This window comes from Odocoileus virginianus, chromosome 26 (assembly GCF_023699985.2).
Source record: "Odocoileus virginianus isolate 20LAN1187 ecotype Illinois chromosome 26, Ovbor_1.2, whole genome shotgun sequence".
In the NCBI taxonomy this organism is placed as follows: Eukaryota; Metazoa; Chordata; class Mammalia; order Artiodactyla; family Cervidae; genus Odocoileus; species Odocoileus virginianus.
The window spans coordinates 222,246-243,107 of record NC_069699.1 but is presented as its reverse complement, the minus strand read 5'-3'; the positions used below and the strand labels follow the sequence as shown (position 1 = coordinate 243,107).

At 38.1% G+C, this 20,862-nt stretch overlaps 1 protein-coding gene across 1 annotated transcript in view; it reads left to right on the top strand.

Annotated features, from left to right (window-relative positions):
• Positions 1 to 20,862, top strand: part of NEK10 (NIMA related kinase 10) — a 250,358-nt gene that overhangs the window by 18,511 nt on the left and 210,985 nt on the right. Inside the window, exons 2-3 of the mRNA XM_070456150.1 lie at positions 1,318 to 1,441; positions 1,709 to 1,769. Of these exons, the coding sequence (XP_070312251.1) occupies positions 1,368 to 1,441; positions 1,709 to 1,769 (135 nt within the window). The 5' untranslated portion in view covers positions 1,318 to 1,367. The remainder of the gene's footprint in view (positions 1 to 1,317; positions 1,442 to 1,708; positions 1,770 to 20,862) is intronic.

The window sequence follows — 20,862 nt, the reverse complement described above, 5'->3', positions numbered from 1 at the left end:
TTTTGTATGTTCCATGTAATTGAAAGTATGGGTATCATCAACTTTTTTTTGGTTTCTATTCTGGAAACGAGAACAACTTAATCAGAAATTGATTAAAGAAGGGTTTAATTAACAAATAAATTATTCTCCATTGTTGAACTCATACTAACCTTTTGAGTAGTGGTAGAAAGTAGTATTAAAGCTTATCCTAGGAAGGGTGACCATAATGATGACAAAGCTTAATTCAGAAGAGTGAGGTGCCTACTGTCTTGTATTCCCAGGCTGGATGCCCCACTGTCTGGATTGTTAAAAAACAAAACTCAGTTGAGTACATTTTAAAGATCTTATTGGCTTTATTCAACAATTAATGAACTGAGCAACATTCTAGCAGATAGAAAGGAGCTCTAAGAAACTGTACAGAATGAAAGACTTTTATAGGCAGAAGATAGGAATGAAGAAGTTATACTAGTCAAAAAGCAGATTGGTTATTGCAAGCTTACTTTTCCCAAAGAGGATGGAGGGTTTATCAGGCTGCTTACCTAACTAGTGCTGATCAGGAGATTCCTGATTGGCTAGTTTAAGTTTCCATCTTGGGGAGAGGTGAAATTATAATTTAGTTTGGTTGACCACAGGGTTAGCATGAATGACTCCATTTTGATTGTGAGCCCATTGTCTTGTTTTAAACAGGATGCTTAAGTGAGTTCAGGGACTGTGCAAGGCTGACCCAGTTCTGCAGAAGAGGTTATGGCTGGAGTTGTCCCATGTGGGGATTCAGCCTGAAAGTTTTAGGCATTCTGGAAACCCAAGGATATTTTGTGTGTTGCCCTTGACACTGTAATGCATTTGCAAGTGCAATGCATTTGGTGGAGCTTTCTCTGGAATTTTTAGGGACATGACCCACAATGAGAGAGGAGCTCCCTAAACTAGCAGCATGCAGTTAAGGAAACTTACCGAGAAAGACAAGTAAGATGGCATAAAAGTGTCAGTGGGACTTCAGGTATTTGCTTATAAATATCTTGGAAATCCCAAATATGGACACTTCTCCTGGCAAGCAGAAAAGTACTTGTTGGGGTAATGAGTCAGAATATTTGAAATCAAGAATGACTCAGAAAATATAGGCTTAGGTACTACTATAATTATAAACCTACAATTATAAACTATGCCCTAAATGTATCCAGAGGCCTTTGAATGATAAATAGTAAATGTTATCCATATTAGCATTTTTATTATTGTATTAGAAGTAAATGTTTGTGCATATTTAGATAAATGTTTTAAGTGAATTTGCATTAATTGAGAATATTTTGGAGCACACAAGCCAACTAAAGTTTTTCCTTCCAGTTTACTTTGAAAGGAATGCGATGTTAATTCTGGGGCATTGATGGTTTACAATGCCTGATCAAGACAAAAAAGTGAAGGCCACTGAAAAATCAACTGATAAAAAACAGCAAGGAGTCACCACCAGGTAACACCATACTGAGTTTTTGCTTACTGTTAACTCACGCAGTGACCAGCAACCACAGCGTAGATCCTTGGCAACTGCTACTCCGGGGTAGAGTCTTCACTGAAATGTTTGCCCTTTCCCAGGGTTCTAAGGAGATGTTTAGTGTGTATGTGTTTCAGTCTATAACAGCAGGCCTCCAAGTGGCAGGGGTCCATGTTACTAGTGGGTAACACAACTAGTTCACCTAGAGTCTTCTGTCGGTTGACATTGTGTTATTCTTTCTCCTAGGGACTATTCAGATCTTAAAAGACTTCTGTGCCTTTTGAACGTTCAAGCAAGCAAGCAACAGGTAGTGTTTTCAAAGAATGCGCATCCATTAATGACAGAGAAATCACGTTTCCAAAGGATCCATTTAACATCTTATGAACGATACATCTATTTTCCTTTGTTCTTTCCCATGTTTCATCTTTCTTCCAGTTGCGTCTCTCATACCTGGTTCAGGAAGCAGGACTGTGCATCCACAGCCTTTTCATTCCTCTGCTCAGTGCCATAGGCGCTAACCTGCAAAACGCATCAATGTAGAAAGGATACATTCTTCTATTGAATGCTCAGGGTCTGACCCTGCAGAGCTCTAGGGGAGTTGATTTCTCCAAAACACTGTGCATCCCCTTTTCCTTCTCCCCTTCCCTGCTTTTCAGGCTGCCCAGCTGCTACAGCACCCATCTTGATGCTGGCTGCAAAGTATATCTCACCAAAAACAGGGGGAATGAAGGAGTGAGTTTTGACTGCTTTTACAATAGCTTTTTTATTTTTTTAATGGAAAGAATGGTACTGCCACTTGAATTTATCTGTAGACGTTTTTTTGGTTTAGCTTCTGTAAGACTTTGGAGAGGCGTGAGATTAGAGGCTATCCGAGAAGGCTTGGGGAATAACACAGAAATGCCAATAGCAATAAAAACAGCAAATACTTATTTAGCATGGTCAATTAGCAAATGACAGAGCTGGGATTTGAACCCTGAGAGCCAGATTCCAGAGTCTACTGTGTAAACTTGTTTAAGCAAATTTGTTTATGAGCTCATGTGGTAACACAGCCCTACTGGCTTTTGTTATGTGTACTAAACTTACCAGAGAACTATAGCATTAAAAAGTTTGTTTATTGAAGTAGAGTTGGTTAACAATATTATATTAAATTCAGTTGTATAGAATAATGATTCAATCTTTTAAGATTATACTCCATAAATCTTTTAAGATTTATATTCAGATATTGGTTTTATTTCCTGTGCTATATAATATATCCTATGAGCTTATTTGTTTTATACATAGTAGTTTGTACCTCTTAATCCTCTATGCCTGTATCATCGCTCCCCATTTCCCTCTCCCCTCTGGTAACCACTGGTTTATTCTCTGTATCTGTGAGTCTAGGTACCCAACTAACACAACTGGCTATATAGTACAGCACTGCAATAGGTTTATAATACTTTTCACAGAATTAATACATAAAAAAACCAAACACACACAAAAAGAAAACATTTTAAATCAGCCAGTACAGTACCTTGAGAAGTACAGTAGTACCAGCTACATCACTACTGCTTTTACACTTGCGTCTAGACTTCCTGGGCTTGAAATAAAGATACTGTATTACTGTTCTCTATACAGTACTGTACAAAAGCACAACCACTTGTAGAGGATGCATACCTGTGATAATGTATGCCAGCCATGTGACATAGCTTTACATGATTGGACATGCAGACATACATTCACAGTTTTGAAAGTTTGCAGCTTGAACATTTGTATATAGAGGAGTTAACCATATTCATTTGTTTATTTTTTTAAAGTCCACATATAAGTGGCAACATATAGAATTTGTCTTTCTCTGATTTATTTCACTAAGGACAATAATTTCTAGGACCATCTGTGTTGTTGCAAATGACAATATTTATTCTTTTACAACTGAGTGAATTTCATTGTGTGTGTGTGTATATACATTAATCTGTTGATGGACACTTGGGGTGCTTCCATACTATGGCTATTATAAATAATACTGCAATAAACATTAGGGTGTATGTAGCTTTTCAAATTAATGGTTTCATTTTCCTTGGATATGTACCCAGGAGTGGAATTTCTATATCATATGGTAGTTCTGTCTTTAGCTTTTTGAAGAATCTCCATACTGTTTCCATAGTGGCTGTACCAATTTACATTCCTGCCAACATTATTCCCTTTTTCCCACATCCTTGCCAACATTTGTTATTTGATGTCTTTGTCATGAGAGCCATTCTGACGGATGTGAGATGATATCTCATTGTGGCTTTGATTTGTATTTCCCTGATTATTAGCAAGGTTAAGCATCTTTTCATGTGCCTGTTGGCTGTCTGTATGTCTTCTTTTGAAGTATGTCTATTTAGGTCTTCTGCCCATTTTTTTAAATCAGGTTTTTTAATATTGAAGTTGTATGAACTGTCTATATATTTTGGATATTAACCCTTTACTGCTTATCATCATTTGCAAATATTCTCTCCCATTCAGTAGGTTGTCTTTTAATTATGTTGATGGTTTTCTTTGCTGTGCAAAAGCTTTTAAGTTTAATTATATCCCATTTGTTTAATTTTTTTTCTTTTGTTTCCTTTAGGAGACAGAGCCAAAAAATATTGCTACAATTTATGTCAGAGTGTTTTCAGGAGTTTTATGGTTTCCAGTCTTATATTTAGCTCTTTGATCTATTTTGAGTTCATTATTGTATATAGCATGAGAATATATTCTAATTTTATTCTTCTACATGTACCTGTTCAGTTTTCCCAGCACCAGTTACTAAAAGACTGTCTTTTCCCTACTGTATATTCTTGTCTCCTTTGTCATAAATTAATTGATCATTTAAGTGTGTGGATTTTTTTCTGGGTTCTTGATCTATGTGTCTCTTTTGGTGCCAACAACATACTATTTTTTATTAATTTTATTTATTTTTAATTGGTAGAAAATTGCTTTACAATTTTGTGTTTGTTTCTGCCTTACAACAATGCAAATAAGTCATAATTGTATGTATATCCCTTTCCTCCAGAGCCTTCCGCCTCTCCTCCCATCCCACCCTTCTAGGTCATCACAGAGCGCCAAGCTGGGCTCCCTGTATTATTTAGCAACTTGTCACTAGCTATCTGTTTTACACATATAGTGTATGTATGTCAATGCTACTTTCTCAATTTGTCCCATGCTCACCTTCCCCTGCTGTGTTCCCAAGTCCATTCTCTACTACATTCATCAATACATTTTTCTAGATTCCATATATATGTGTTAATATGTGATACTTGTTTTTCTTGTTTTTACTTACTTCACTCTGTATAATAGGCTCTAGTTTTATCCACTTCACTACAACTGACTCAAATGCATTCTTTTTTATGGCTGAGTAATATTCCATTGTATAAATGTACTACAACTTCTTTATCCATTCATCTGTCAATAGACATCTAGGTTGCTTACATGTCCTGGCTATTGTAAATATTGCTTCAGTGAACACGGGTACATGTGTCTTTTAGAATTGTAGCTTTCTCAGGATATATGCCCAATAGTGGGATTGCTGGGTCATATGGTAGATTTATTTCTAGTTTTTAAAGGATATCTATACTGTTTTCCATAGTGGCTGTATCAGATTACATTCCCACCAGCAGTACAGGAGGGTTACCTTTTCTCCACATCCTCTCCAGCATTTATTGTTTGTAGATTTTTTAATGATGGACATTCTGACTCACGTGAGGTGATACCTCACTGTAGTTTTGATTTGTGTTTCTCTAATAATGAGCAATGTTGAGCAGCTTTTCATGTGTTTATTGGCCATCTGTATGTCTTCTTTGGAGAAATGTCTGTTTAGGTGCCCATTTTTTGATTGGGTTGTTTTTCTGATTTTGAGCTATATGAGCTGCTTTTATATTTTGGAGATTAACCCTTTGTCAGTTGCTTTGTTTGCAGTTGTTTTCTCCCATTCTGAGGTTTGTTGTTTCATCTTCTTTATAGTTTCCTTTGCTGTGCAAAAGCCTCTAAGTTTTATTAGGCCCCATTTGTTTATTTTCCTTTTTGTTTTCATTAGTCTAGAAAGTGGGTCAGAGAGAATCTTGCTGTGATTTATAACAAAGAGTGTACTGCCTATGTATTCCTCTAAGAGCTTTTATAGTTTCTGGCCTTACATGTAAGTCTTTAACCCATTTTGAGTTTATTTTTATGTATGGTGTTAGGAAGTATTCTAATAGCTCTCCAGTTTTCCCACCACCACTTACTGAAGAAGCTATCTTTTGTCCATTGTATTTGCTTCCTTTGTCAAAGATAAGGTACTCACAAGTACATGGGCTTATTTCTGGGTTATCTATTTGTTCCATTGGTTTATATTTCTGTTTTGTGCCAATGTCATACTGTCTTGATGACTGTAGCTTTGTAGTATAATTTGTAGTCAGGGAGGTTGATTTCTCCAACTGTGTTTTTCTTTCTCAAGATTGATTTGGCTATGCAGGGTCATTTGTGTTTCCATACCAATTGTGAAAGTTTTTATTCTAATTCTGTGAAAAATGACCTTGGTAATTTGACAGGGATTGCAATGAATCTGTAGATTGCTTTGGGTAGTATAGTCATTTTGACAATATTGATTCTTTGAGTTCAAGAACATGGTATATATCTATCTGTTTGAATTGTCTTTGATTTCTTTCATCAGTGTCTTATATTTTTCTGCATACAGGTCTTTCATGTCTCTTTAGGTAGGTTTATTCTTAGGTATTTTATTCTTCTTGTTGCAATGGTGAATGGGATTGTTTCATTAATTTCTCTTTCTGATTTTCATTGTTAGTATATAGAAATGCAAGGGATTTCTGTGTATTAATTTTATATCCTGCCACTTTACTAAATTCATTGATTAGCTCTAGTAGTTTTTTGTGGCATTTTTAAGGTTGTCTATGTATAGTATCATGTCATGTGCAAACAGTAAAGGTTTTACTTCTTCTTTTCCAATCTGGATTCCTTCTGTTTCTTTTTCTTTTCTGATTGCCATGACTAGGACTTCCAAAAGTATATTGAATAATAGTGGTGAGAGTGGGCACTCTTGTTCTTGATTTTAGAGGACATGCTTTCAGTTTTTACCATTGAGAATAATACTTGCTGTGGTTTTGTCATTTATGGCCTTTATTGTGTTGAGGTATATATTCTTTCTATGCCCACACTCTTGAGAGTTATTATTGTGAATGGGTGTTGAGTTTTGTCAAAAGCTTTCTCTGCATCTATTGAGATTATCATTTGGTTTTTATCTTTCAATTTGTTAATATGGTGTATCACATTGATTTGTGTGTATTGAAGAATCCTTGCATCCCTGGGATAAATCCCATTTAATCATGGTGTATGATCCTTTTAATGTATTGTTGGATTCTGTTTTCTAGAACTTTGTTGAGGATTTTTGCATCTATGTTCATCCATGATATTGGATTGTGATTTTCTTTTTTGTGGTATCTTTGTCTGGTTTTAGTGTCAGGGTGATGGTGGCCTCACAGAATGAGCTTGGGAGTTTCCCTCCCTCTGCAAGTTTGGAACAGTTTGAGCAAGATAGGTGCTAGCTCTTCTCCGTACCTTTGAGAGAATTTCCCTTTCTCTAGCCTCTCACTTTCAGTCTCTATGTGTCCCTAGATCTGACGTGGGTCTTTTGTAGACAGCATATATATGGGTCTTGTTTCTGTATCCAGTCAGCCAGTCTGTTTCTTTTGGTTAGAGAATTGAATCCATTTACATTTAAGATAATTATTTATATATATGACATATATAAATGTATTATTATTACATATATGATTTATATATTATATGATAATTATTTATATAGATGATACATATTACCATTTACTATATTGATTTTGGTTTGTTTTTGTAGGTCTTTTCTTTCTCTTGTGTTTCCTATCTAGAGAAGTTCCTTTGGCATTTGTTACAGAGCTGGTTTGGTGGTGAATTCTCTTAACTTTTGCTTGTCTGTAAAGCTTTTGATTTCTCTGCCAAATCTGAGTGAGAACCTTGCTGGGTAGAGTAATCTTGGCTGTAGGTTTTTTCCTTTCATCAGTTTAAGTATATCTTGCTACTCCCTTCTGGCCTGCAGAGTTTCTGCTGAAAGATCAGCTGTTACCTTGATGGGGATTTCCTTGTAGTCCCTTGTTGCTTTTCCCTTGCTGCTTTTAATATTTATTCTTTGTGTTTAATTTTTATTAGTTTGATTAATATGTGTCTTGCTTTGTTTCTTTTTGGGTTTATCCTGTGTGGAACTCTCTGGCCTTCCTGGAATTGGGTGGCTATTTATTTTCCCCTGCTAGTGAAGTTTTCAACTATAATCTCCTCAAATATTTTCTCATATCTTTTTTTTCTTCATCTCCTGGGACCCCTCTAATTCAAATGTTGGTGTGCTTAATGTTGTCCCAGAGGTCTGTGAGACTGTTATCATTTATTTTCATTCTTTTTTTTCAATATTCTACTATACTTCAGTTATTTTCAACTTTCGATCTTCCAGCTTACTTAACTGTTCTGCTACTGATCCCTCTAGTGTATTTTTTAAATTTCAGTTAGTATGGTGTTTGTTGTTGATCTTCTGTTCTTTATTTCTTCTAGGTTCTTGTTAAATGTTTCTTGTATCTTTTCAATCCATGCCTCCACTCTGTATATTTGTGCCTCCATTTTATTTCCAAGGTTTTGAATCATCTTTACCATAATTTCTCTGAATTATTTTTCAGGTGGATTTCCTATTTCCTCTTCATCTGTTTTGTCTGGTGGGTTTTTACCATGCTCCTTCATCTGCTGCATGTTTCTCTGTCTTTTCATTTTGTTTAATAAACTGTGTTTGGGGTCTCCTTTCCAGAGGCTGCAAGATTGTAGTTATTCCTGTGGAGTCCACCCCCAGTGTGTGGGGTTGGACTTTAAGGCTTCTTGGTTGGAGGAGGGGGACTAGTTCCTGCGTTCCGGTGGGTGAAGCTGGATCTTGTCTCTTGAAAGGCAGTGTTGGGCCCCGTGCTATGTTACGGGGTGTCTGTGAGCTTGGTGTGACGTTGGGCAGCCTGTCTACTAATGGGTACAGTTGTGTTCCTGTTTTACTAGTTGTTTGACATGGAGCATGCAGCACTGGAGCTTGCTGACCTTTGGGTGGGGCCAGGTCTTAGTGCTGAGATGGAGGCCTTTGGGAGAGTTCTTGCCGATTAGTATTCCATAGGGTTGGGAGTCCTCTGGTGATCCAACATCCTGGACTCGGGTCTCCCACCTTGGAGGTTCAGACGTGACCCCTTGCTGGAGTACCAAGACTCCACCAGTCACACAGCACAGAAGGGAAAAAGAAAGAAATAGGAGAAAATCAAACCAACTACTAACCAAAAAAGGACAGACAGACAAAACCCCAAGAGAAAACCCCACATTTGCAAGTGTGCCCATCTCTGGGGTCATAGACCACAGCCAACTCATCCCACTTGTGAAAGCTGGGTCCTGCAGTCTGGGAGCATGTGGAGTTAGAGGGTCCACAGGAGTTTGAGGGTCCCTGTGACTATGATCTCTTGCCTTTCTGGCAGATCCAGGCTTTCCCCTGACTTGCATTGTACTAGTACCCTCAGAAGGAGGCAGAGTCAACCCCAGTCCTTCACAGGAATCAACCTCAGTCCTCTCCCTGAGCCTCAGCACCCAACCCTGACTCTCTGTGATAGGTGTCCAAACAACTTCTCTGCTGGGAGAGGCCAGTTGGCCAAATTCTCTCTGCTTTGTCTTCTACCTATTTGTTGCTGCACTCCCCTCTGAGGTTCCAAAGCTCCCCCTGTGAGGTTTCCAAATGTGTGAAAACTTTTCTTCCTTGACAGCTACCTCCCCATGGTACAGGACCCATCCCTTTTTCTTTGTATCTTTATTTTCATGCCTTTTCCCTACCACTTTATGTGAAGTTTAGCTTGCCTTTTTGGAAGTCTGAGGTCTTCTGCTAGTGTTCAGCCGGTGTTCTATAGGAGTTGTTCCACATGCAAATGTAATTTTGATGTATTTGTGAGGAAGAAGATGATTCACATCTTAACTCTTCCACCACTTTCAACCCCCACCTATACTACTTTGATTACTTGTATCCTTGTAGTATCGTCTTAAGTCAGGGGCTGTGATCCCTTCAGCTTTGTTCTTTTTCTTTTTTTCTCAACATTGCTTTGTCTATCCAGGGCCTTTTATGGTTCCATATAAATTTTAGGATTGTTTGTTCTATATCTGTGAAAAATATCATAGGTACTTTGACAGGGATTCCACTAAATCGTGTCTGACTCTTTGTGACCTCCATGGACTCTATGGTCCATGGAATTCCCTATGGAATTCCCACAAGGGGCTTCCCTGATAGCTCAGGCGGTAAAGAATCTGCCTGCAATGTGGGAGACCTGGGTTCAGTTCCTGGGTTGGGAAGATCCTGTGGAGAAGGGAACAGCTAGTCACTCCAGTATTCTGGCCTGGAGAATTCCATGGAATGTATGGTCCATGGGATTGCAAAAAGTTGGATACAGCTGAGCGACTTTCCCTCTTACCTTCCACTAAATCATAGGTTGCTTGGGTAATAAGTACATTTTAACAGTATTAATTCTTACAATCCACAAACATAGCATATCTTCTCATTTCTTTGCCTTTAATTTCCTTCATTGGTATCTTGTAGTTTTCAGAGTAAAGGTTTTTTACCTCCTTAGTTAAATTTATTTCTAGGTATTTTATTTTTTTTTGATGCAATTATAAATGGGATTGTTTCCTTGCTTTCTCTTTCTAATAGTTCATTATTAGTGTATAGAAAAGCAACAGTTTTTGTATATTAATTTTGTATCTTAAAACTTTACTGAATTCATTAGCTCTAGTAGTGTTTGGTTGGAAACTGTAAAGTCTTTTATATATATATATAGTATATATATAGTATCATGTTATCTGCAAATACTGAAAGTTTTATATATATATATATATGCAAGATATATATATATGTATATATACAAGATATATATATATATATATATATATATATGTAGTATATATATATATGAAAGTTTTATTCTTCCCTTCCAATTGGGATGCCTTTTATTTCTTCTTCTAGTTTGATTACTGTGGCTAGAACTTCTAATACTATGTTAAATGAAGGTGAAGAGAGTGGGCACCCTTGTCTTTTTCATGATTTTAGAGGAAAAACGTTCAGCTTTTTATCATTGAGTATGATGTTAGGTGTGAGTTTGTTATATATGTTCTTTATTATGTTGAGATATATACCCTTTACCAACTGTGATGAAAGTTTTTATCATGAATAGTGTTAAATTTTTTCAAATACTTTTTTTCTGAGTCTACTGAGGTGATCATACAATTTTTATACTTCCTTTTGTTAATGAGATGTGCCACATAAGTTGATTTGTGTATTTCCTTGTTACCTTGGAATGAATCCAAGTTGATCATGGTGTATGACCCTTTTTGTATTATTGAACTTAGTTTGCTAATATTTTGTTGAAAATTTTGCACCTATATTCATCAGAGATATTGGCCTGTAGTTTCTTTTTTTTTTTTTCCTTTGTAGTGTCTATTTTTGGTACCAGAATAATGGTGGCCTGGTAGAATGAATTTGGGAGTGTCCCCTCCTCTTCAATCTTTTGAATAGATTGAAAAGGATAGGCATTAGATCTTCTTTGTAAGTTTGGTGTTAATAGAATTATCCTGTGAATCTGCTTGGTCCTGGACTTTTGTTGGCTGGAGTTTTTTAAAATATTAATTAAATTTCACTGCCAGTGATCCGTATATTCAAATTGTCTATTTCCTTCTGATTTGGTCTTAGAAGATTGTATATTTCTAGAAATATATCCATTGCTTCTAGGTTTTCCAATTTTTAGCACATAAATGTCTGAAATATTCTCTTGGGGTTTTTGTCTCTTTAATATTGGTTGTTATTTCTCCTGTTTTATTTATTATTTTGTTTATTTGAATCCTCTCTCTTTTCTCTTGGTGAATCTAGCTACAGGCTTACAGTTTTATCTTTCTAAACAACTGCTCTTAGATTCATTGATGTTTTCTTTCCTTTTTTTTTTTTTTTTGGTTGCTATTTTATTTATTTCCTCTCTGATCTTTATTATTTCCTTGGGCCTTGTTTCTTCTTCCTTTTCTAATTCCTGTGAATGACTAATTAGGTTGTTTATCTGAGTTTTTCTTCTTTCTTGAGGTAAGCCTGTATCACTATAAACTTTCCTCTTTGATCTGCTTTTGCTGCATTCTATATAGATTTTGGAAATTTGTGGGGTTTTTTTCACTTGTCTCAAGGTATTTTGTGGTTTCCTCCAGTTTTCTGCAGTGACCATTTAGCTTTCTACTAGCATATTTCTAAATCTCCAGTGCTGGTTTTCCCATTTTTCTTTCTGCAACTGTATTTATAGTTTCATGCCATTATGCTTAGAAAAGAAATGCTTCATGTCATTTCTGTCCTCTTAAATTTATTGAGACTTGTTTTGTAGCCTAGTCTATGATTCATCCTAGAGAATGTTCAATATGTAGTTGGAAATCATATATATTTCAGTTTTGGATAAAGTGTCCTCAGTTCACTCAGTCATGTCTGACTCTTGGCGACCCCATGGACTGCAGCACACCAGGCTTCCCTGTTCATCACCAACTCCTGGACCTTGCTCAAACTTATGTTTAGACCACCAAGGTGGGTGGTCTGGTATTCCCATTTCTTGAAGAGTTGTCCACAGTTTGTTGTGATCTACACAGTCAAAGGAAGGCAATGCCAAAGAATGCTCAAACTACTTCACAGTTGCACTCATCTCACATGCTAGTAAAGTAATGCTCAAAATTCCCCAAGGCAGGCTTCAGCAATACGTGAACTGTGAACTTCCAGATACTCAAGCTGATTTTGGAAAAGGTAGAGGAACCAGAAATCAAATTGCCAACATCTCCTGGATCGTTGAAAAAGCAAGAGAGTTTCAGAAAAACATCTATTTCTGCTTTATTGACTATGCCAAAGCCTTTGACTGTGTAGATCACAATAAACTGGAAAATTCTGAAAGAGATGGGAATACCAGACCACCTAACCTGCCTCTTGAGAAATCTGTATGCAGGTCAGGAAGCAACGGTTAGAATTGGACATGGAACAACAGACTGGTTCCAAATAGGAAAAGGAGTACATCAAGGCTGTATATTGTCACCCTCCTTCTTTAACTTCTATGCAGAGTACATAATGAGAAATGCTCTGCTGGAGGAAGCACAAGCTGGAATCAAGATTGCTGGGAGAAACATCAATAACCTCAGATACACAGATGACAGCACCCTTATGGCAGAAAGTGAAGTAGAACTAAAGAGCCTCTTGATGAAAGTGAAAAAGGAGAGTGAAAAAGTTGGCTTAAAGGTCAGCATTCAGAAAACTAAGATCATGGCATCTGGTCCCATCACTTCATGGCAAATAGATGGGGAAACAGTGGAAATAGTGGCTGACTTTATTTTTTGGGGCTACAAAATCACTGCAGATGGTGATTGCAGCCATTAAATTAAAAGATGCTTGCTCCTTGGAAGTAAAGTTATGACCAACCTAGACAGCATATTAAAAAGCAGAGATATTACTTTGTCAACAAAGGTCCATCTAGTCAAGGCTATAGTTTTTGCACTAGTCATGTATGGATGTAAGAGTTGGACTATAAAGAAAGCTGAGTGCCAAAGAACTGATGCTTTTGAACTGTGGTGTTGGATAAGACTGTTGAGAGTCCCTTGGACTAGAAGGAGATCCAACCAGTCCATCCTAAAGGAGATCAGTCCTGGGTGTTCACTGGAAGGACTGATATTGAAGCTGAAACTGCAATACTTTGGTCACCTGTTGTGAAGAACTGGCTCATTGGAAAAGACCCTGATGCTGGGAAAGATTGAAGGCAGGAAGAGAATGGGACAACAGAGGATGAGGTGGTTGGATGGCATCACCGACTCAATGGACATGAGTTTGGGTAGACTCCAGCAGTTAGTGATGGACAGGGAAGCCCGGCATGCTGCAGTTCATGGGGTAGCAAAGAGTCGGACACAACTGAGCGACTGAACAGAACTGAACACAGTCAAAGGCTTTGGCATAATCAATGAAGCAGAAGTAGCTGTTTTTCTGGAACTCTCTTGCTTTTTCGATGAGCCAGTGGATGCTGGCCATTTGATCTCTGGTTCCTCTGCCTTTTCTAAATCCAGCTTGAACATCTGAAATTTCACGGTTCATGCATTGTTGAAGCCTGGCTTGGAGAATTTTGAGCATTACTTTGCTAGCATGTGAGATGATTGCAATTGAATGGTAGTTTGAACATTCTTTAGCACTTACTTTCTTTGGGATTGGAATGAAAACTGACCTTTTCCAGTTCTGTTGAGTTTTCCACATTTGCTAGCATACTGAGTGAAGTACTTTAATACCATCATCTTTTAGGATTTGAAATAGCTCAACTGAAATTCCATCACCTCCACTAGCTTTGTTCGTAGTGATGCTTCCTAAGGCCCCCTTGACTTCACATTCCAGGAAGTCATGTTTAGCTCTAGGTGAGTGATCACACCATCGTGGTTATCTGGGTCATGAAGATCTTTTTTGTATAGTTCTTCTGTGTATTTTTGCCACCTCTTCTTAATCTTTTCTGCTTCTATTAGGTCCATACCATTTCTGTCCTTCATTGAGCCCATCTTTGCATGAAATATTCCCTTGGTTTCTCTAATTTTCTTGAAGAGATCTCTAGTCTCTCCCCAATCTGTTGTTTTCCTCTATTTTTTTGCATTGATCACTGAGGAAGCCTTTCTTATCTCTCCTTGCTATTTGTTGGAACTCTGCATTGAGCCATATAGGACCACCCAATATGGACGGGTCATGGTAGACAGTTCTGATAAAACACGGAGAAGGAAATGGCCAACCATTTCAGTGTTCTTGCCTTGAGAACCCCATGAACAGTGTGGAAAGACAAAAAGATATGACACTGAAAGATGAACTCCCCAGGTTGGTAGGTGCCCAGTATCCTACTGGAGAAGAGTGGAGAAATAACTCCAGAAAGAATGAAGAGATGGAGCCAAAGCAAAAACAACACCCAGTTGTGGATGTGACTGGTGATGGAAGTAAAGTCCAATGCTGTAAAGAGCAATAATGCATAGGAACCTGGAATGTCAGGTCCATGAATCAAGGTAAATTGGAAGTGGTCAAACAGTCGATGCCAAGAGTGAACATCGACATTTTAGGAATCGGTGAACTAAAATGGACTGGAATGGGTGAATGTAATTCAGATGACCATTATATATACTACTGTGGGCAAGAATCCCTTAGAAGAAATGGAATAGCTCTCATAGTCAACAAAAGAGTCTGAAATGCAGTACTTGGATGCAATCTCAAAAATGACAGAATGATCTCTGCTCATTTATAAGGCAAAGCATTCAAAATCACAGTAATCCAAGTCTATGCCACAACCACTAATGCTGATGAAACTGAAGTTGAATGGTTCTATGAAGACCTACAAGACCTTCTAGAACTAACACCCAAAAAGGATGTCCTTTTCATCATAGGGGACTTGAATGCAAATGTAGGAAGTCAAGAGATATTTGGAGTAACAGGCAAGTTTGGCCCTGGAGTACAAAATGAACAGGGTAAAGGCTAACAACAGAGTTTTGCCAAGAGATGCACTGGTCATAGCAAGCACCCTCTTCAAACAACACAAGAGAAGACTCTACACATGGACACCACCATGGTCAATACTGAAATCAAATTGATTATATTCTTTGTAGCCAAAGAAAGAAGTTCTATACAGTCAGCAAAAACAAGATCATGAACTTGTTATTGCCGAATTCAGACTTAAATTGAGGAAAGCAGGGAAAACCACTAGATCATTGAGGTGTGACCTAAATCAAATCCCTTACAATTATAAGGTGGAAGTGAGAAATAGATTCAAGGGATTAGATCTGATAGAGTGCCTGAAGAACTATGGATGGAGGTTTATGACATTGTACAGGAGGCAGTGATCAAGACCATCCCCAAGAAAAAGAAATGCAGAAAGGCAAAATGGTTGTCTGAGGAGGCCTTAAAAATAGCTGAGAAAAGAAGATAAGCAAAAGGCAAGGGAGAAAGGAAAGATACACCCATTTCAATGCAGTTCCAAAGAATGGCAAGGAGAAGTGTCCTATATAAATCTGTTAAGTCCAGTTGATCTAATATGTCAAGACCACCGTTTCCTTACTGATTTTCTGTCTGGTTGAACTGTCCATTGTTGTAAGTGGGGTGTTAAAGTCCCCTACTGTTATTGCATTATTTTGAACTTCTCCTTTTATGTTTGTATGTTTTATATATTTGTATGCATCTATAATAGGTGAATATATGTTAATGAGTTTTTATCCATTCCTTATATTTATCATTGTATAATGCTCTTCTTTGTCTTTTGTTATAGAGTTTCTTTTGTACTCTACTCTGTCTAATGTGAATGTTGCTACCCCAGCTTTCTTGTCATTTTCATTTGCATGAAATATTTTTCCATTCCTTCACTTTCAGTCTATTGGTTTCTGTAGCTCTGAAGTGTATCTCTTGTAAGCAGCATATGAACGGATCTTGTTTATTTTTATTCTGTCAACCACCGTGTCTTTTGGTTGGGACACTTTTGACTGACTTTTAAAGTGATTATTGATACGTGTGTACCTTTGGTAGTTTGGTCTTTTGGTAGTTCTGTGTTTTCTTTTTGTCTGTTTCCCTGTGGTTTTACAATTTTCTTCAGTATTATATTTGTGTAACTTTCTTGTTTTTGTGCACTTATTGTAAGTTTTTAATCTGTGATTACCGTAAGGTTTATATATATGTTGACTTATAGCTATACCTTTTGATATATTTGATGTTTTTGATCTAATTGATGCTTTTGAACTGTGGTGTTGAAGAAGACTCTTGAGAGTCCCTTGGACTGCAAGGAGATCCAACCAGTCCATTCTAAAGGAGATCAGTCCTGAATATTCACTGGAAGGACTGATGCTGAAGCTGAAACTCCAATACTTTGGCCACCTGAATTGAAGAGCTGACTCATTGGAAAAGACCCTGATGCTGGGAAAGATTGAAGGCAGGAGGAGAATGGAACGACGGAGGATGAGATGGTTGGATGGCATCACCGACTCTATGGACATGAGTTTGAGTAAACTCTAGGAGTTGGTGATGAACAGGGAAGCCTGGTGTGCTGCAGTCCATGGGATCTCAGAGTCAGACACTGAGTGACTAAACTGAATAACTATATCTACTTGTTTCAAAGTATAGTTATTTAAATTCAAACACATTCTAAAGGAAAAAAAATCTATTGTTTTTTCTTCCCTCCCCATGTTATATATTTTTAATGTTATCTTTATTTTTTAGCCCTTAACAGTTATAACAGTAGTTATAATTAGTTATACATTTTTTTTTTCAAATCTTCATACTAGCTTTATTAAGTGGTTGATCCACAGCCTGTACTATATATCTGCCTTTACTAGTGGCATTTTTTTTCCCTTTCCTCTGAATTCTTACTTCTTTCCACTTAAAGAAGACCCTTTAACATTTCTTGTATGGTCTTTTTAGTACTGATGAACTCTGATAGTTTTTACTTGTCTGAGAAGCTCTTTATTTTTTCTTCAATTGTGAATGCTAACCTTGCTGGGTAGAGTATCCTAGGTTTTAGATGCTTATTTTTTCAGCTGTTTAAATGTATTTACCACCCCCTCCTGGCCTGCAAAATTTCTACAGAAAAATTAGCTGATAGCCTTATGGGGGTTCACTTGTTCTCTTGCTGCCTTTTGAATTCTCTCATTCTCTTAAATTTTTTGCCATTTTTAATTATGGTAGGTCTTGGTGGAAGTCTCTTTTGATTCATCTTGTTTGGGACCCTCTGTGCTTCCTAAACCTGAACATCTGTCCCTTCTAAAGGTCTGGGAAGTTTCCAGCCATAATTTTATAAAATACATTTTTACCTCTTTCTCTCACTCTTCTGCATCTAGGAGCTCTATAACGTGGATGTTACTATGCTTGATGTTGTCCTAGAGGTCCTTTATTCAATTATCACTTTTAAATTTGTTTTTATTTTCCTGTTCTGACAGGGTGATTTCCATTATTCTATCTTCCAGATCATTTATATGCTCTTGTGTTGCTTAGTCTGCTATTTATACTTGTATTGTATTTTTCACTTCAGGTATTGTATTCTTTAGCTCTGACTGGCTCTGTTTTCTGTTTTCTACTTCTTTGTTAAGATACTCACTGTGCTCATCTAGTCTTTCCCCAAATTCAGTTAGCATTCTCATTAATAATGTATTGAACTCTTGTTCAGTCACTCAGTCATGTCCAACTCTTTACAACCCCATGGACTGTAGCACGCCAGGCTTTCCTGACCTTCACTATCTCCTGGAATTTGCTCTAACTCACGTCCATTGAGTTGGTGATGTCATCCAACCATCTCATCCTCTGTCTCCCCTTCTCCTCCTGCCCTTAATCTTTCACAGCATCAGCATCTTTTCCAGTGAGTCAGCCATTCACATCAGGTGGCCAAAGTACTGGAGCTTCATCTTCAGCATCAGTCCTTCCAATGAATATTCAGGATTGATTTCCTTTAGAATTGAGAGGTTTGATCTCCTGGCAGTCCAAGTGACTCTCAAGAGTCTTCTCTAGCACCACAATTTGAAAGCATCAATCCTTCAGTGCTCAACCATCTTTATGGTCCAATTCTCACATCTGTATGTGACTACTGGAAAAACCATAGCTCTAACTATGTGGACCTTCATCAGCAAGGTGTTGTCTCTGCTTTTTACTATGCTGTCTAGGTTTGTCATAGCATTTCTTTCTAGGAGCAATCATCTTTTAATTTCATGGCTGCAGTTACTGTCCACAGTGATTTTGGAGACCCCAAAAATCTTTCATTGTTTCCACTTTTGCCCCATCTATTTGCCATGAAGTGATGGGACTGGATGCCTTGATCTTAGTTTTTTGAATGTTGACTTTTAAGCCAGCTTTTTCACCCTCCTCTTTCACCATAATCAAGAGGCTGTTTAGTTCCTCTTCACTTTCTGCCATTAAATTGGTATCATCTGCATATTTGAGGTTGTTGATATTTCTCCCTGCAGTTTTGATTCCAGCTTGTGATTCATCCAGCCTGGCATTTCACATGATTTACTTAGCATGTAATTTAAATAACCAGAATGACAGCCTTGACATACTCCTTTCCCAATTTGGAACCAGTCAGTTGTTCCATGTCTGGTTCTAACTGTTGCTTCTTGACCTGCATATGGGTTTCTCAGGAGACAGGTAAGATGATCTAGTATTCCCATCTTTTTAGGAATTTTCCGGTTTGTTGTGATCCATACAGTCAAAGGCTCTAGTGTAGTCAGTGAAGCAGAAATAGATGTTTATTTGGTTGGGTATATCTTTTCCTTTCTCTTTTGCCTTTCACTTCTTTTCTTTTCTTAGTTATTTGTAAGGCCTTCTCAGATAACCATCTTGCCGTCTTGCATTTCTTTTTCTTGGGGATGGTTTTGGTCAATGCCTCATGTAGTGTTACAAACTTCCATCCATAGTTCCTCAGGCACTTTATCATATCTAATCCCTTCAATGTATTTATCACTTCCACTGTATAATGATAAGGAATTTGATTTAGGTAATACTTGAATGGTCTGATGTTTTCTCCTACTTTCTTCAATTTAAGCCTGAATTTTGCAATAAGGAGCTCCTGATCAGAGCCCCAGTCAGTGCCAGGTCTTGTTTTTTGCTGACTGTATAGAACTTCTCCATCCTTGGCTGCAAAGAATATAATGTCTGATTTTGGTATTGACCATCTGGTAATGTCCATGTGTAGAGTCATCTCTTGTGTTGTTGGAAGAGGGTGTTTGCCATGAGCAGTGTGTTCTCTTGAGAAAACTGTTATCCTTTGCTCTGCTTCACTTTGTATTCCAAGGCCAAATTTGCCTGTTATTCCAGATATCTCTTGACTTTGTACTTTTGCATTCCAATCCCCTATGATGAAAAGAACATCTTTTTTTTGATGTTAGTTCTAGAAGGTCTTATTGTCCTTCATAGGATCAGTCAACTTCAGCTTCTTCAGCATTAGTACTTGAGGCATAGACTTGGTTACTGTGATATTGAGTGGTTTGCCTTGGAAATGAAATTAGATCATTCTGTTATTTTTGAGATTGCACCCAAGATGCAGCCACTCGATGCATCCACAACTGGGTATCCTTTCCACTTTGGCCCAGCCTCTTCATGCTTTCTGGAGCTATTTCTTGGCTCTTTCCTAGTAGCATATTGGACACCTACCAACCTGGGGGGCTTATCTTCCAGTGCCATATCTTTTCACCTTTTTATGCTGTTCATGGCGTTCTTGAGGCAAGAATACTGGAGTGATTTGCCATTCTCTTCTCCAGTGGACATTGTTTTGTCATAACTTTGGAATCTACTTGGTAAGTTATTTACCTCTTTCATTAGTTTTTTTTTTCTGATTGTTTTTCTTCTTTCATTTGGAACAAATTTTTCCTTTCTCTATGAATTTCTATGAGTCACTTACCTAATTCAGTCTTGAAGGTATGTTCTTGTGTGGGAGTGTACCTATGTAGTCTGCATGTGCCCAGTGGCTTTGGTGGGAAGGCTGGATCTGACATGAGCATGATGTCGTGTCTTCCCCCAGGTGTTGGCAGCTCTCACCATGGTGGGAGGTGGGACCAGAAACACAGGGCTCAGAGTCAGAGCCGGGTGTGACCTGGGCTTCTCCTGTGCTGAGTGGCTATCGCCACTCTCTCAGGGGCAGTGTCGGGGCCCAAGTTGCTGGAACAGATGCCCTAAGGGCTGGATCTGAGTTCGATTCTGTAAGGCCACCCTCAGTGTTTGGATGCTGTGATAGGTCCAAGCTGGCTCTGTCCCATTCTGAGTGTGCACCCTTCAGCCTAGTGGGGGACTGTTCTGGGTCTAGGTCGGCCTGAGCGGGCACTCAGTGTGGGCTGGGCTGTGACTGGTGTGGTCGTAGGAAAGCAGTCAGAGCCCCAGGCAGTTTAGTCTGCTTCCTTTGCCTTGTTCCCGCGAGTAAGCAACACATGAACGCTCTTCATGGGCAGAGCCTTGGTATCTTACAACCCTGCTGTAAGTCCTGCTGGTTTTCAAATCAGCTAAGGGAACTCATCTTTCTAGTGTTGGTCCCTGAGCTGAGATGCCCAATATGTGGTTCAAACCCCCACTCCTCAGGAAGGATCTCTGAACCTGTGAAATTATCCTTCTCTTCTGTGTCTCCTCCCAGGGCCACAGGTCAACCCCATCACTTCTCCTCCAGTTGAGGCACAGAGAAGTTCAATGCCTTTCTCAAGGTCATACAGCCAGCTAATGGTAGATACAGTCTAACCAGATACTTAGTCTTTGCAGTGTACCTCTGAGATATCTTTAGATGATATGGAAAGTTAAATTTTTTTTAAAAAGGCTGGATGAACATTGATTTGAAGAAATATGGCTTTAAAATATT